A 17,346-nucleotide genomic window follows, 5' to 3' on the forward strand; every position below is an offset into this window, starting at 1 on the left:
TTTCTGCGCAAGAAATTGAAGCTCCTCGCTGGACTGCAGGGCTTGAATTTCAAGAAAAAACCCTGGGGCTAGCTGGGCCCTAAGTTTTCAGGTTTGGTCGCCAGCACAAGTATTTTAGTCGCCAAAAATTTTCGACCCCTCAGGCAATATATTTTCACGAAAAAGACGCTAAAACGGCGTGAATCACGGGTCAGTTTCATGTATAATCAGTTTGCCGGTTTTTTTTCCTATAATAACAGGGAAAATGGCGGAATGAAATTCTTTTCATCATTTACCAGTCTTACCAGTATTTATAAAAAAAGCTTCTATGTTACAAGCTTTAATTCATTATATTTCGTAGACTGGCGCTAGGGTTTTCGTGTTTTCGTGTTCATTGATGCATAGCGACTGCATGCGTTTTTTGGAAGTGATTTATTAAATTTCTTTGGATACCGTGGGAACTTCAAATGCCCTGCAGATTTCTTTAAAATTACAACTCAAACTAACCCGGTACGGTTTTCTTTTATAGAAAAAGTATTTTTTTTCGTTGTATAAATCTCTTGTGTGTGCCAAAATCAGAGCGTGTTTAATAATCGGCCTTGACAGCCAGGGATGAGTTAGAATACTTACAAATTTTTTAAATGCTATCTAATTTGATTTGGAATACATCGGAAGAAGTAGTTAACTGTACATCAGTCCTATCTACATATCGGCAATTACCGATAACAACTCCTGCTATAGCGAAATCCGATATCCGCATGTAAATAATATTTTGTCTGAAATGTGTTACAATTTGTTTTCAATTTTATCAGCACGATTCATCATTAATTAAGGACAGTGTTTTTGCATTCACATCATTTTTGGGAATTACAGTTGCTAATGAAAGCAAATCTACGGTAAAAAATGAAGCTTTAATTTTACTGCATACTTTGTCAAGTAACGAGGCGAGTAAACACGACACATGCGATACGGATAAACACACTAGCAGAGTGAATTTTCCTTCATCAGCTGATGTTTACGCATGTAAACAAAACTCTTTTCTATCCAAAATCTATTACATATGCTTAGCTTTCCAACAATACAAATTACAATTCTCACAAAAAATCTTATGTAATGATAAGGAATGTCGTCAATTTCACATTTCACGTCAAAGACGTCGATTTCACTTCGCATCTTACATGTAAAGTCACTGCGTATTTCAGAAGAGTCCACGTAGTCCATAAGTGTAAAGAAACCTGGCAAACGCGTACGAGAACGGACAAAAAGTATCCAAATTTTATGAGTAAAAACACGGACTTGTGAGGTGGAAAGCATTCGCTCGATTTAAACACACCATTGAAAACTCGTCAGTTTCTGTGATACCAGAACTCCTTCCGCATGAAACCACCAGTAAAATAAAAATGGAGACAAATCAGGTCAAAAGCATTATACTGGGGATTTATTTAATCCACCAATTCAATTCTGAGAGCAATATACAATTAAAAATAAACTTCCTCTTCCGCTAGCTGCGTCCATTGCAATTGTACTGTAAAATGTACCTTCCATCTTGGTGACCTACTCCGGCTGTTCTCGGCAACAAACACATTCTCTTTGCGTCGGCATGGTTGCACATCTCTCACAAGTACACCACAGAGCATTTTCGAACCAATCGTTCCATTCAACTTGATTATTATCATCCCCGGAATCACTAGCACGTTCTAGCTTCAAGCGCAGCCATACTAAAGCTCAAACGAACAAACATTCTCGGATGGAATGACGTCAGGGATATGCGGCCTGGCCTTCAAGATCCTTTCAAAATGGCGGCTCCCGGTGTCGAACTTTTCACTTCTTTTTCATTAGGATTGCATCCAGTTCAGAAGCTAAAACAACGGTGAGTAACTCAACTCAATGTGAACTTTTTATTGATGATGGAAAAAAATACAGGGTTTTTGGAGTGACCTACTCCTTTAAACTAACAGGTAGTTCGATTCATTGCCTTCTTTCCTTTTGCAGAATGAAAGTTTAACAACATTTGGTTCGATCTACAAAAGTGCTGGGTATGTTATCGCTCTGTCTTTTGACACATTCATGACTTCTGTTCATGTATATTGTCTGACAATGTAAGAATTCTGCATGGCAAATGTGAAGTGCTATTGAATACTGGAATATGGAGAAAAACGTGTGAAGAAAGGCTTTGTGGCAAGCGTTAGGAAGATGTTTGCGTAGTAAATCACAATTTAGGAAAGATGAGCGGAATTAAAAAAAGTCGTCGGCTAAAACAAAAGTTCATGTACGTATATTTTTGTATCTATTGCTCGCATGAAGCCTTTGGAACTATCTCGTTGTGTGGGCATACGCTTAGTTAGATCAATAGACGGGCACAAAATTTGAACAGTAGCTGTCTGTACCCGTGTAGCCGTTTTCATGAAATTCAGTGTGTGTGTTATGCAATGGCGTGACTTGGCCTAGTGTGGCGTGACGTGACGTGCAGTTGTGAGTGTGTCATCGCGGAATTCTTTATTTCGCGCTAAAAGGCTCGCTTCACTCGCCGGATTTTTTTTCCGCCCTCGCTGGGAGCCTTTTTGCAGGCTATGGTCCTGTAAGAAAGTGAAAAAGGTTCCTTTTGTTCACGATATAGCTTTGACATGTGACCCAACCGGGAACCTGTTCGCAGGCTAACCGCTGGACCAAGTAGTGTTCAGCAATTAAAAACAGTATAGTTTGTGCAAGCTGAATGACTCGCAGGGGATATCAACAGATTTATACAGAAATTGTCGCTTTTAGTATTCAGTTCGAGGTTTTATTATGGAAACATGCTCAATTATCTGCTTGTCAAACACGAAAGACTGTGTTTGACCACATTTCCAAACACCGAGGAGAGAGTTGAAAATACGACGCGTAGCGGAGTATTTTTGACGACCTTCGAGGTGTTTGGAAATGTGGTCAAACAGTCTTGAGTGTTTGATGTATCTTCTCAATCGAAACTAAAAGTAAGGGGAAAACGGAGAAGTAAAATCATGAAAATCTATGCTAATTAAGATCAGATATCCAAACACCGTCACGGTCATGATTTCCTTTGTTTAAAAGTGATGAATTATTAATGAGTTTGAGAATGGTTTACAAGCAATGGAACTGAGTGCTGTAGGGGAGTCGGATACGAACAGAATTCTGATGAGAAATATCACCTCTTTCCGCTTGTGGGCTAGTTGTTCAAAGGGTGGGTAATAATATCCACCAGATACCATAAGTTGGGACAAAACAAACTGCACTATTTACTAGATAGTGATTTATCCGGTTAATAGCGTTATGCACGCCGCCAGCACCCCTTGAACAACTTGGGCCTGAACATGAAATTTTCAAACGATAATTTCGCGAAGAGTCATCAGCTCGTTTTCGATTGTCCCTTAAACAATGGGATCCAACGTGTTAAGTTATAGTTTGCACTTGTGCCGAGTCGTCAGGTTGCATGTTGTATTAACTTGTGACTGAGATCTTTGTTTCTTTTTCTTTTTCAGAAATCTGTTTTGCGATTACTACAATTCTCAACAGAAAATCTACTGTAAAAGACTCAGAGTCTTATGTCCTGAACACACCAAGGAGCCTAAGGTATAATGACTCTTTGTCTCTATAATAAGGTTTGTGTTGGATAATTTAGATATAACTGGTTAGCATTTGACGTCATCCAACGTCAAACCTGGGTCTTTTCCTTTATTCCTTTGTTTTAGTTTAAAAGACCTTGGATCGAGTTCGGACGTCATCAAAATTGTAAATCTGAATAGCTCACACCATAGAATTGTTTCTTTACGATTGCTATTACTCACCAATGTTTATCTTGTCTGGAATGATCCCAAAGGTACAATATGCGAGCAACTTTCCGTACAGTTTTGTTGAGAATTTTCTTCAAAACGAGCAAAAAATTGTAAATTTAAAAAGGGTTGTTAAAAATAAAAAAATAAAGTGTTATGACGGAAAGTTTATGTTTACTTCTCTGTTTTTTCAGATTTCTGCAAGTGACGTGTGTGGATGTCCTCTGGTGACTAACGTCTTCGAGGAAACTGGAGATTTCTGTCGAGCTTCGAAAAGAAGGTGTTTAAAACATTACAGCTGGGAAAAACTTCGCAGAGCAGAGATTGATCTACAAAGAATACAACAGGTAGAGATGTGCTCTAGATGTGGCGGTGGCCTAATTGTTAGTGCGCTCCGTATCGAGCAGTCCTGATTCGAGCCCTGGCCGGGGCCACTGTGTTATGTTCTTGGGTGATACCGTTTATTGTCACAGTGCCTCTCTCCAAGTAGGTGCATGAATGGCTGCCAAAGAATTATTGGGACAACCTGACAGACTTGCGCCGATGGACTAGCACTCCATCCGGGCGAGTAGTGGTACTTCTAGCCGCTTCACGCTACAGAAACGAGACATACTCAGCGAGAGTTATGAGTCACGTGGACTTTTCGTTTTGTTTTGTTTGGTAGGGGAACTAGTGAAATTTGAAAGATATTTCCCTATTATACATTACCCACTCCTCTCTACGTTTGAACTTCATTGATCATGGCTGTGTACGTGAATGAGTGTTTAATGGCGAATTACCGCTTCACCCTCATGAAGGCATGTGAAAAAGTATCAAACAACAACAACTTTATTATGACTCGCATATTTACAATTTTACAGAAATATGTACACATTAAGTTAAAAAGAAAAGCTTGACAATAGCAACAGCGCGAATCCGCAGGTAGCCTGGGCTAATCTTGGCGGGCCACATCTATATTTATATTAGACCATTAATATATAAATAAGATTGTTATGCAACTACTTATAGAAGGATTTACAAAACAGAACCGGCAATTAACCTTTTTTGTCTGTATTGTATTTAGTGGCTGAAGCTTGAAGAGGCATTTGAACAAGAAAGATCACTAAGATACTCTGCGGCCCAGAGAGGAGGAGTGTTGGGTCTTCTGCTACACGAGACGATCTCTCACGAATAACAAATTTTCCGGCGAAGTTACTAAACATTTTTCAGTACTTTGTACAAATAAAATAACTTATTAATAAAACCTTTGAACAATTTATAACTCATAGGCTTTGCTTTAATTAACATTTTTGTGCCTGAAAAACAGCCAAAATAGTCGGGGAAATGAGTGACGTTTTGGTAAATCTTCTTTGGAGCTCTCGTGCCGTTAAAAGATTTTCATTTGCGATCAAAATCTAGCACGGGCGCTCACGAGTGTTCCACAGATTGTCACGTGACCATAACGGAAAAATTGATCCTCTTAATTATCTCCCCGTCCCCACCTGGTGAAAGTATCTAATGGAAGAAAAGGATAAAACAGTAACGAAGCCGCCGATCGATCTATATTTATGCAGCTGAAGATGCGGGTGTTTGTTTTACTCACTTAGCTTTGGTCTGATGGACAATAGCAAGGGAACAGTATCGAAAATATCTTTTATCATAATTCTTCGAGCTGATTGTTCAAAATGGATCACGTGACAGATACAGTCAAAACTGGATATATTAGATAATATCCCCCATGTCTTATTACTTAGGCCCCGCGCGTCCACACGTATCCGGATATTTTTGAATCCGCAACTTTTTCTTTCCGGATACGGCTTCCGTCCACACACATTCGGCGAATTCGGCAGCGAATCTGGATATTATAGAATTTGTCCTCCAGAGTGAAAAAAAAAAAAAAAAAAAAAAAAAACCCGCAACGAATCCGATAACGTGTGAACGGTGAATCCGGATATTTTCGAATCCGATGACGTAGCAAAATCGTGTCCAGTCTCTTACCAAAAATCGGATGCGTGTGGACAGGCGAATTCGATTTGAATACGCTACGTGTGCACGGGGAAATTTTTAAAAAACTGGAGACAAAAGTGATAATTTTATTCATTAGGGGAACCACGACAGAATCTTTTTCGGTAACAATTCATGCACAAACCCGTTATAATAAATACAGTAAATAAGCAACACTCGGTCACGACTTTGGTTCATAAGGTCGACATTTTGAGCGTTAGCCTCGGCTTCGTCAGAGCAAGCCACTCAACGCTCGTGACGGTGGTTAAGTTTTATTAGTATCACCCAACTAGTGGACTAATGCAAATCCTGCATTTTAATTGGCTACGCTACTAGAGGTCTATTAGTAATAGTCCTCGAGTAGCGAAATTGGCGCAATCGAGCTTGACGCTTTTCCCAAATAAATATTTCTTCAACTTGCATTTGCTAACTTTATTATTGTCTTTTCTGTCCGACTAGTTGGGTGATACTAAAACAATTAGACCCTTCGCCCTCAAGGGCCACGGTTCAATAGCCCATTCGGCTTCGCCTCATGGGCTATTGACCCGTAGCCCTCGCGGGCTACGGGTCTAATTGCTAATTATCATCAGCAGAAACTCTTCTAGAGCAGCATCTTGGCGAACGAGTAAGACAGATATGAGTTACAGTTCAATGCTGATACATGCTCTTGAATATCAATAACAATAGGACTGGTCGAAAGCAAGTGTATCTCGTTAAAAATAGATACAAATTGTTCACCATAGATATGGGAGATGTTGAATTTTGTAACATCTGACTAACCGTAGTAAAGAGCATCGTAATGTCTAAGGCGATGAGCCAAACAAATCAAACATGTGGCTAGCTAAGAAAATTCACTTTGGGACTCCGCCAGAGTTTCATAAATTTTTCTGGAAGCTTTCTTCAATGGAGTTGGTTTTTAAAGCCTCAATTGTTTGTATTTTACTCCTCACAAAATGCAATTTCTGACGATTGAGGGACAAATTAGTTAGAAATTATTATTCTGACGGCACGATGGAGAGGACTCCGGGGTGTCATGGGGCGTTCAGGGACTATTTAGGCATTTAATTTTGGTGGGAGATTTACGTCATTCTAGGTTAGTTATTGCTCGTCCGCTTTTTCTTTTGTTATAACAGTATCTATGTATAATTGTCAATCTTGTACGTTACTGATTTTGTACTCTTTCTCCGTGGGTCTCTTGCTGCTGCATTAGATGAGGAATACGTTTCCGAACATTTTTTTCGGCCACATCTAAAGGATGGTTTTTTAGTGGTTTTCGTATCTGGCCTAGCACAGGTTCCAATTGTTAGAACCAATAGTTGTAATTTGCAAGGATGCAGATTATGTTGTTAGACGTAATACATATATCTACAGGTGACTGACTGACGCATCCTCAATAAACTATTCACATTCAATGTCCCTTGTTAATGTAGTCCGAGTTACTATTTTGTAAGAAAGGGCACGGTTCTGTTATATCGCTCGAGTGGGTATTACAATCACCTCTAACTTGGATAAATTTTCAACGTTTATTGGCCTTTAAAATTCATTTCTACGACAAATGAATGAATCTTCATTTTACACTATGAGATCAACTACAATAACGTGGAAAGATACAACTCTACTAAAAACATTTACAATCATGACCAGAAACGGTTGGAATCTTAAATGAGTTTTTACGATGGAATGCGTTTAATAAACAATTGCCCCCTTCCCCGCCCCCCTCCCACCTTGATATTTCAACGTTGAAGACTATCACTGGTAGACAAGTCAGGTATTTTTTTTATTCTACAACATTGGAAGAAGGCAGGTGGGTGGGCAGGAAGTAAAGCCGGATTTCATCCAGCCATAACTAAATTGATGATCAATGACATCAGTGAGAAATTAATGGGTAATCAATGAATAATCAACTGATTAGCCATTGATTATTGCCGATGATCAATCAGTAAAAAATAATAATTGAAGACCAAAAATTCGGAGTCATTGGTCACCCACCGATTACTCATGTGTTTTCATGCCGTGCAGCTATTACGAATTTCCGTTATTCTTCTTTATATATATATTTTTCTTCTGACTTTCCTGTTTTAAAACCTTGCGCTGATTGGTTCGCAACAACAATAACAAAGATGAATTGTGTTCAAAGTTAAAGCGGGGGAAAGTAACTGAATAAAAACGAACTCTCGTCTGTTACAATGTAACAGGAATCTATGAGGAAAGTAAAGCATATATCTATCATCATTTCAGACAATTTTAGACAAGCTTTTCCGCAGGACTAAAATTTTCCCTTGTAGACGGTTTCTTCTGTCTATGTTCTGTCTATGAATTTCGCCATAACATTGTCAAAGTAGCTGTGGATCCTCGAGGTGAAACTACTTTGATACTTTGACAATGTTATGACGAAATTCATTGTCAATAACACGACAGACGCATGAGAAACTGACGTCAGTTTGTTTTTACAATAACAAATTGTCAAATTGTCCGCTCTCGCTCGCTGACGCATCGCATTAATTTTATATTAATGGTCTGTCCACGTATAGGCTCTATATGGTATATAAAGAGACCAAGTACCCCTCCCAAGGGGTACTTGACTCACCCCGGCTTTCGAAATTGGCAACCGTGACACTGAAGGAAACCGTCAAGGTTTGGTTTAACAAGCGTCAGCGTGCTAATGAAGAAGTAAACGATTCTCTTACTTCAGATGTTGTTGTGTGTAAAATGAAGTCTGCACAGTGACATTTACCTAAAATCAGTTATTCCTATTTCTTTATACTGATCGATCGATTTAGTATGGGTTGTAAAGCCGAAAGATTACATCGATCACTAATCAATGACAACGATGACTGAAAATTGTGGCCTATCGATTTTCTATCGATTACTAATAACGATAATAAATGATAATTAGAGCGGTTTTCAATTAATTGTCGTAAAACCAAAACCAAACCAGTTACTTACCAATTAGACTACTCAGCAAATCTGAAACCGTAGTAAAACCAAAACCAAAACCAAAGTAAATGTCTAATTACTTTCGACACTCAATTGAAAACCGCTCTAATGATTAATCAACTGATTACTCATGGAATGGGATTACACGATTGATGTCATCGATTATTTACGTCTCGTTATATCTACAAAGGTCCCAACCATAATGCATTCTCAAACGTATCGGCCAGGATTGTAGCTGTTCAATCAGCAGGAGACAGAACAGCAAATACCAGAGGTAGTAATATGATGAATGAGGCGGCATTTGTAGTCGTGGGAAAATGGAGAACTACCCCTATGAGAGCAAACGGCAACGTAGAAGCATGTTCTACTCAGTACTTGGCATTTAAATCTAACGTTGTAGTAACCAACATTTCTCAAACAGCTTTCCAGCTTGTAGCGGTCATTAAATGAACACACGTGGAGGCTCTCAGTAAAGTGATTCCGCTTGGTTCGCGCCCGACCTGACGAAAAAAAAAAAGAAACAAACAAAAAAAGTGTCAGTGTAAATCAGTTAACAGTAAAAAGACAATGCATAATCATTGACCTCTTTTCTCATTTGGAGACTTAACCTTGTGCCAATCAAAAAGAAAGGGTACCCAGTGTTTCTGTTAATCTTCAAATTAAATTTAGTTTAAAGGATGCAATAGTATTTTGTCCGATTTATTTTACCAAGTATAATTTAAAACGATTCAAAACGTTAACTGAATAAAGTCCTTATGTTGTAATTGAATAACTCGAGCTAGGGGAAGGATCCAACCCACTGCGAAAATCTTGAATTACATCTGGTGAAAGATCTATTGCTGTGTCAAGTGAGTCAAGTGGTTTGATGAAGTAGTATACTAATGCAAATGCTGCAATCATATTGCTGAGCCATGCCGCACGATTAGCCAGTAGTAACCACTCAGCCGTTTTCTGTTGGGAACCCGCGAATCTGATTGGTTCTTTTATCGCTTTCTTTTCAACAAATAGATTCCACGTTCCTGCGCGTAAGTTCAGTAACAGGTCACAGATGACGTCAAAATGTGATAAGAACAAAAATAGTGGCGCACGAGGTGATAGCCGAGTGTATCACTGATTTTATCTCACGTACAAATGCTGAAATCGAACAAAGTAACCGTTTTCTCTACAAATTGGCTACAAGTTTTAGGCAAAAAGCAATTACCTAGCCTTTAGTTGTTGTTGATCCTAAGTGGATATCCAATATGGCGGTGGCTGAGCGAATGGATATGTGTTTTATGATGCTAGAAAACATTTCTTTTTTCAAACTTGGCGTTGTCTTGACAATTTTCAATGTACTGATAGGACGATTTCTATTTGCTCCAATTTATTCCAATGTAAATCCAAACAAGTCCAAACATCAAATGTCTAACTTCGTTAGACTTTTGCAGTAAACGTGGATTTAAAGGTTTCTAATAACCATCAGTCGTAACAGCCACCACCCCACTGATATTCTCAGAAAACGCGGACTCGTTTTGCAGTGGCTTCAAGTGGTCAACAAAATGACAAAGTTTTCCCGTTTCTACGAATTCAGAAACAAATGGATAGTCAAATTTCCGAGAAGATTAATACAACGACACTAGCGGTTTCTTGAATTTAAAACTCGAAATTGTTGAAAAGAAACCGATGAGCACGAGTACAAATTTCAAATGACAATTCAGTTCGGCGATTTTTCTAAAGCGTAAAGGGCAGACGAGGAACAATTAACAAGCCATTAATTGAAGAAAAGTTTAGTTAGAATTCTACTAATTCGGCCTCGTTAAATTTTACCTCAGAAATTGTGAGCGAATAATCTAACTGGAATTTTTCAGACTTGAAGTACGGTTGTATTCATCGATACTTCTAATCTCCAGCTTTGTTGACAAAGATAAATAAATTTTGGCTAAAAGGGTCTTTTAATTCTCTCCTTCTTCAGAAAGGGAAAGTACGCCCTTCACTCCGCTACTCTCTCTCCGCCCCTGCTCCCATCCCAATCCCTCGAATACTTTAGACTGCTTCCTTGCTATTGGGGTAGGTTATAACAATATGGTTGTATTATTTTCTATGCATAAATTTGTTCTCAGTCCCAAACGCATTATCATATTTTAAGAAGAGAGAGGATCATCCTCTCTTGTTTAAGACTATAAAATATTATATGTTTTATGTTTCCTACCAGAAACCTCGCGCATTGTTGTTTTCAAGACCTCAAAAGGGATGTCCTTTATTTCGATTTCGTAGATTGGAAAAGAACCACAGAATTTCAGAATCTTCTGGGATAAGGTCGAGCGGTTTGCAAAGCCCGCCACTCTCCTTTCAGAAGTCACGGTTGTCATTTCATTGGATAAGGATTGCCTTGACGCCTGTCGTGTTTTAGAGAGAAGTACATTTTGTGTATTAATTTCTAAACATAGTTACTTTTGAATTAGTGGCTATCAGATTTTCTTGTCTGTGTTCAGAAAACAATCATAAGAGCACTAAACATTTTGCGAACGATATTTCAAATTTCCGGAAAATGTCGGACTTCTACAGAAAAGCTCAGATTTCCTAAGAAACAACGGTGAAAAAAATCCTCCGTATTTCGATTGGAAATCTTATTGGATATTGTTTGTACTGAGAATTTTAAAGAAACTTACCTGATCCATGTCCTGCTTCATTCTTTCTGGTGAAGGGAACGATGAGTCCAACTTTGACACGTAACAGACTTTATTTGCTGGATCACGACGAGCTGATAAATCCTGTGAAGACAATAAAGAGTAAAATATTGAAAACAAAAATAAATAAGTAAATAAATAAATAAATAAGTAGACAGTTTCAATCATTAAGATCATCATTAGAGAATAAAACTGCACAGCAATCGGATCGCAATTGAGGGACTACTAATAACCAGCAGCTATCAAGATCAATATTGTTGAGTAATTCAATTCAATTCCAGCTTATTTTACCCTGTCCCACGGTAATGTACCTTTTACGGGTCACACCGGGGAAGGGAGAGGAGCCTGACAACATGGGCGAACATGGCAGAGGATTGAGCTATTTATCAATTTATCAACTTGCAGTTCACATAGGTAATGCATCAGTCAATTCCAGTGGTGTCCATCTCCCCCCACTCCCTCTCGGGACAGCTCCCAAACATCAGTAAACATTTTTTTTTCAAAAAGCAGTAAATTCCACGGGTTGGGGGACCAATGAGCGGATCAAATGCTCCGGGTTGAGAGCAAAATAGAAGGCAAATTCCCCAAGACCTCCAGCTTACCTAGGAAACAATACTGCTCAAAATTCAGTTACTCATAATGAAAAAGTGTGATTCACCGGTATCAATTCTATGTCGTTTTGTTTACGTAGCTTTTATCATTCCATTGGTCACAACATTGGTTAATAAATGGCACTCAATGCATGCAGAGGCCTTGAAGTTTAACGACGTCTTAAAGATTTCCTACCCAGGAAATTGCAAAACAAACAAACATATCGTAATGGTCGATTTGGCGCCCTCCTTCCAAAAAGCGCCCCATAGCGAAAGTGACTTTTTAAAGTCTGCTTTCTCATTTGAACGTAATGTTGAACATTCTGACTATCAGCGAACCTATTGCTACAGTTCTTATGCTGAAGTATCCGTCGTTTTTCATCTAAGTATTGTATCACATCGAAAGAAGATCATGGTAAGTACCTCGATTTTCTCTTAATCACATTCAGATGTATATGTTCAAAAAGAAATAAGCGCCCTGTCCCTAATAAGCACACAATCCCTAATAAGCGTTCTCCATTAGCTGCAAAAAGTAAGTTTGCGCCCCGGGCACTAAATCGAATCATTGCGGTATGTTTAATTAACACTGATGAATAAAAAAACCTTAAATCGGTAGAACATGGGTGTGTAGTGAGGAAAATTGGCGGGAGTGAAACGGGGGAATAAGAATGGGAAAGAGTATGGCAACAGGGCAGTGGTGGCATCAGGCAAAATCAGGAATCGATCTCCTTGTTCCATTTCGTTGGTTCATGCAATTGAGTCAACAAGTTCCAAAGAAACAATACTTACTTGCGACAGTCATGCCGTGGCCCATACCACAAACAAGATGTTGGATCGGTCAATAGACTTTTTAGTTCACAATTACGTTGACTTTAATTGTTATTTTCAAGTCTGAGATAGGGAGATACATTCCCGAGATAAATTGTTTTTCCATTTTCCGCGAGCTTTGCCAAAACATATGACCATGGTTAGTGTATCTGGCTGGAGAGACTACTGGGTACGGTTTACAAACTACAGCCGGATGCTGGCCGCTGTGGATACTAGAAACTAGACATATAAAGGATGGCAGAGTGTGATGTGTGACATGTTGTTTAAGTATATAGGTTTAGCTTGAGATGCGTGAAAGCAAGGAGAGCCGAGTTAATTAAGGTTAAAGTGAGGTCATGTGCGTAATATTAAAATGCATGAAACATTTTTCAGTTTGAACAACTTACTGAAACCGACATGAAAACTACAGGAAATGGATAACGCGAAATAAATAAAGAAATCTTACAAGACGAATGAACGTTTATAAAGCGAACTAATAAAAAAGGACCACTCCCCTTCCCCCCCCCACAAACGCACAAAAACTTTACCTTAACTTACTTAGAAGAATCCAGATAATACTAAACATAATCCAAAAAATATTTTAATTATTTTGTTCAATTGACAAGTTTGCTCACAGAGCACTTTGATTACCTTATCATATGGAATATAATATTTGTCATTTTTATCGTTTTGTCGATTTTTTATTTGTTCCATTTAAACATTCTTGATTAACAGATAAATCAACATCAGTCGATTTTATTTTTGTATCTGAACCTATTGTGACATCAACAATGACTGAAATTCGTTTTTTCTTTCCTTTTAATCTTGCCATTCTATTTTCAAACAGATCGACGAACGACCCATTTTTAGTTTCATATTTTAGTGTCAATTTTTTTTTCTGATTTTCTCATATCACTTAATGTTGCCACTTTTTTTGGAAACACATTGCCATTATTTAGATCGTAAGTTTTTTGTAATTGTCTTCAAAAAGTTTTTGATACCTGTAATTTAATTTTTTTCCGATGATATCTTGTGTCATTGATTGAAGTTTTAATTCATCGGCTCTTCTCATAACTCTTTTTCTTTATGATAATTTGCTTGGTTTTTGAATTATGTCATATTTTGATTCCACAGACTGTTGAGTTTTCTTTCCAGATTTTATCAGATGTTGCAGCTGAAGATTTTTTCGCTGGTCCTGAAGTTTTTGAAGTTCTTGATCGAATTTGGCTTGCAGTTCTTGTATTTTTACTTGAAGTTCGTTTTCTAATATTTCTTCCTGATTTCGATATTCCACCAGGAGTTTGCTTATTCGGTTTTGATTTATTAGCTTTTTTAACATTCTTAGTACTTATAATTAGATTAATTCATTCTTCTTTATCAAGTTTTTGAAGATCAGATTTTTTCATATAACTATTACTCATATTATATTATTATAGTAGATTTTTATATTTAAATAATTTTATATTTTTTTTCAAAAAAGAGGTTTTCGATACAAAAAGTTCTGCGTGTTGAACCGTTTGAATCCATAAAATAATATTTCGTATTTAAGACGTATTTAGGCCTTATTGTTTTGATTTTCATAATCTGCTATTTTCTTTTGAAGTATAGCCAAGTTGTGTTTCTGTGTTCTCAAATGTAGTGTTCTTCCTCGTATTTTGTAATTCTTATTATTGTTGCAAATGTCACAATACCAATCTGTTTTTGCCGCATATTGACTTTTGCTCTTTGTTGAGCCTTATGTTTTTCTTCCTCGGTTTCATAAATTTTTGGTCTTCCTATTTTATTCTTATTTACTTCTTCCATATTTATACAATATATATATAATTATCTACTCTTTAAAACATTATTACATAAAAAAAATAAAATATAATACTGCCATATGAAAAAAGAAAAAACTCCTCATTATATCTGCAAATACTGTCAACTTCCGTTCCAGAATATTTTAAACCAATTCATGAAGACACTGATAGGCATAAACGAAATGTTGAAGAATATCTGAAAGAAGTGTTATTAATTGTCATGAAAAAATAAAATGTAAACAAAAGATTGAAATATAATATAAAAAAATAAAATAGCCAAAATAAACTCAAATCTTGGCTAAATAAATAGTAGAAACAACACACCTGATAGTCAATCTGTGTATATAGGTTATATTATTTTGACCACATCCTTCAAAGGTATCCAACTGTTGAAGTAATCACTGTATCCCTTCCACTTTACCAAAGCTTGCTTTTTCCAATAATCTCTCCGAATGATTTTTTCAATCCTGAATATATCCCGTTTAGCTTTAAACAGCTCAGGTTCGTAAAAACTGCCTTTTAGCTCTTCATTATTGAGATCTTTTAACTTGTATGTTATTGGATTCGTATATTGGATCTTATCAATTGTAAATACTTCTTCAGTCCAATTTGGGGTATATCCTTTGTCAAATACTTTTCTCTTGTATTTACTTATTCTAACTTTATCACCTACTTTGAACTTCGGTTTTGATGATGGTTCCGTATTACCATTCAGATTAAAACAGACAATTCCTTCATTCTTCTTTTTACTGGCTTCTGTAGGTGTCATTTTTATTGAACTGTGTTTGGTGTTATTGTACTGTTTTAATATTTCAGGTAGAATGTGCAAATACTGTGTATTACCTTGAATAGTAAACTGCTTCCACATCTTAGTTTTTAACAGATGACTTTTCTTCATTTTCAGTCGAATACCGTGTTATATTATTCTTATCTAATAAGTCTTTGAGAAACGTGTTATAATACTGCTTGCCCTTATCTGTCCATAAATATTGTGGTTTTCTACCTTCTTTGAAAATGGTTTTGAATGCTTCAGTTACAGTTTCACCTTTTTTATCCTTTAATGGAACAATCCAACCATATTTACTAAACACATCTAATACCATTAGTAGATATCTGTAGCCCTTGTTCCATTCGCTAAACTGCTGCATTTCAACTAAATCAGAACACCATATTTCATCAATATGATTGACTATCACACGCCGTCGAGTAAAGTTACGTTTTATTGGTTTATGTAATTCATCTGCTAATTTTTCTTGCCAGTTTACTTCACTCGACGGCTTTTTCCGTTTTTTGAAACACCAAGACCTAGTCTTTGTTTTTTATCAATCAAGAATCGTGCTGTTGATCCCCATTTTGGCATTTCACCATAGGGAATCTCATCCAGTGATGCAACCATTTTTCTGTCACAATCTCCCTTGTTTTTTACCCATTTCATAACAAATATCGTGATAAGCCGCTATTTCATCCACTTTGTTATACGCTTGTACATGTCATTTGAGAACTTCACCGCTGTTTGAGTTGTATTCTAATTGCTTATCCAATGGATTGTATTGACCTGTATATTTGTACTTTCCTGGTGTCCATCCAGCCTTTGGTTTTGGTATTTTACCAATTGCTTTATGAATATCTAATCCTTTTCCTTTGTACATATCAGCCTCAAGATCAATTCTGTCGGTTTTATCTTTATAATTTGGTCTCACTTTGGTTGATAATTGATTAATTGCTTCAGATCCAACTTTTTGAATGACAGGTGTTGCTTTCTTTATTCCCCAATCAATTGCTTTCTTTTGTAATTTAGGATCTCTCATGAATTCAGAAGCATAATATCTTCCAGCTTCTGTAAGGAATTCCTTTGCTTATAAATTATTCAGCAGCTGTATCTCTAACGGAACTCAATATACCCTCTCCTCTTGTTCTTTTTTCAGCTTGTTCAGTTAGCTTCGCTAATTCATAACCCAAGTCCTTTGGTTGAAATATATTGCCCCCACCTCGTGAGGGCTGATTTAGTTTAAATTCTTTTGTTTAATAGACCTGGTTTTAGTTATACCACATTCAGCACATTGACATTTCATCATCAATCTTCCATTCTTGGCTGTAACATATTTCTCACTTCCTGAAACACATTCAGTTTGCTTCTTCTGTTTTACACAATAGGATTTCATATAAAATATATATTATATAATATTAACGAAAATAACTTTCTTCTTGTGTTAAACTTCCTGGACAACCAAAGTTGAACCATTTCTTTTTTCCGTTTGGGTTGTAAATATAAGATTCACAGCCAGGTATCTTTTTCTTCGTAATTTGCTTATAGGGTGCTTTCGATTTTGTGAATTGTCTCTTGATATTTTGTCCAGTATCTCCACTCCAAAAATCGTCAAATGATTCTTTTGCTCCTGGTTCTTTCACAGAGCCTAAAGAAGCTTTTTGAATAAGATTAATTGGCTTCTTCCATTGACCAGTCCATGCAGGTGTTTCACCACCTTTTTGACCTTTGACAAATTTGGTTTTAGCTATTCCACATTCTGCACATTGACATTTCATCATTGTTCTTCCATTTTTAGCTGCGACGTATTTTTCACTTCCTGGAACACATTCTGTGACCTTTTTCTGTTTTACGCAATGAGATTTCATATATATTATATTACATAATATTTATCTCCAACATTTACTCATGGTTATCATTTAGATTATTTTGTTCTTCCTCATATATATGTTGCTTCGAGACTAATCATTTTAGGTTCTTCTAAAAGAAATGATTCTGTGGCATTTTTTACTTTTTGTAAATAGTTTGCATCTA

At 36.9% G+C, this 17,346-nt stretch overlaps 3 protein-coding genes across 3 annotated transcripts in view; 1 reads left to right on the forward strand and 2 right to left on the reverse strand.

The window, feature by feature from the left end:
• LOC145460653 (CXXC-type zinc finger protein 1-like) overlaps nt 1–5,018 on the forward strand; it is a 22,740-nt gene extending 17,722 nt beyond the window's left edge. The window contains exons 14-17 of the mRNA XM_081445533.1: nt 1,972–2,015; nt 3,474–3,564; nt 3,959–4,111; nt 4,828–5,018. Coding sequence (XP_081301659.1) covers nt 1,972–2,015; nt 3,474–3,564; nt 3,959–4,111; nt 4,828–4,938 — 399 coding nt within the window. The 3' untranslated portion in view covers nt 4,939–5,018. The remainder of the gene's footprint in view (nt 1–1,971; nt 2,016–3,473; nt 3,565–3,958; nt 4,112–4,827) is intronic.
• Nucleotides 5,019–7,250: 2,232 nt separating this feature from the next.
• Nucleotides 7,251–11,405, reverse strand: LOC145460673 (uncharacterized). The gene is made up of 3 exons (XM_081445560.1): nt 11,333–11,405; nt 10,873–11,059; nt 7,251–9,184 (listed from the first exon to the last, which is right to left on the reverse strand). The coding sequence occupies exons 1-3, from the start codon at nt 11,351–11,353 to the stop codon at nt 8,928–8,930; spliced, it is 465 nt and encodes a 154-aa protein (XP_081301686.1). The 5' UTR covers nt 11,354–11,405; the 3' UTR covers nt 7,251–8,927.
• Nucleotides 11,406–14,895: 3,490 nt separating this feature from the next.
• On the reverse strand, nt 14,896–15,414 carry LOC145502133 (uncharacterized). The gene has a single exon (XM_081481408.1). The coding sequence runs from the start codon at nt 15,412–15,414 to the stop codon at nt 14,896–14,898; it is 519 nt and encodes a 172-aa protein (XP_081337534.1).
• Nucleotides 15,415–17,346: the final 1,932 nt, after the last annotated feature.

The sequence above is a fragment of the Orbicella franksi genome, chromosome 11 (assembly GCF_964199315.1).
Source record: "Orbicella franksi chromosome 11, jaOrbFran1.1, whole genome shotgun sequence".
Lineage (NCBI taxonomy): Eukaryota > Metazoa > Cnidaria > Anthozoa > Scleractinia > Merulinidae > Orbicella > Orbicella franksi.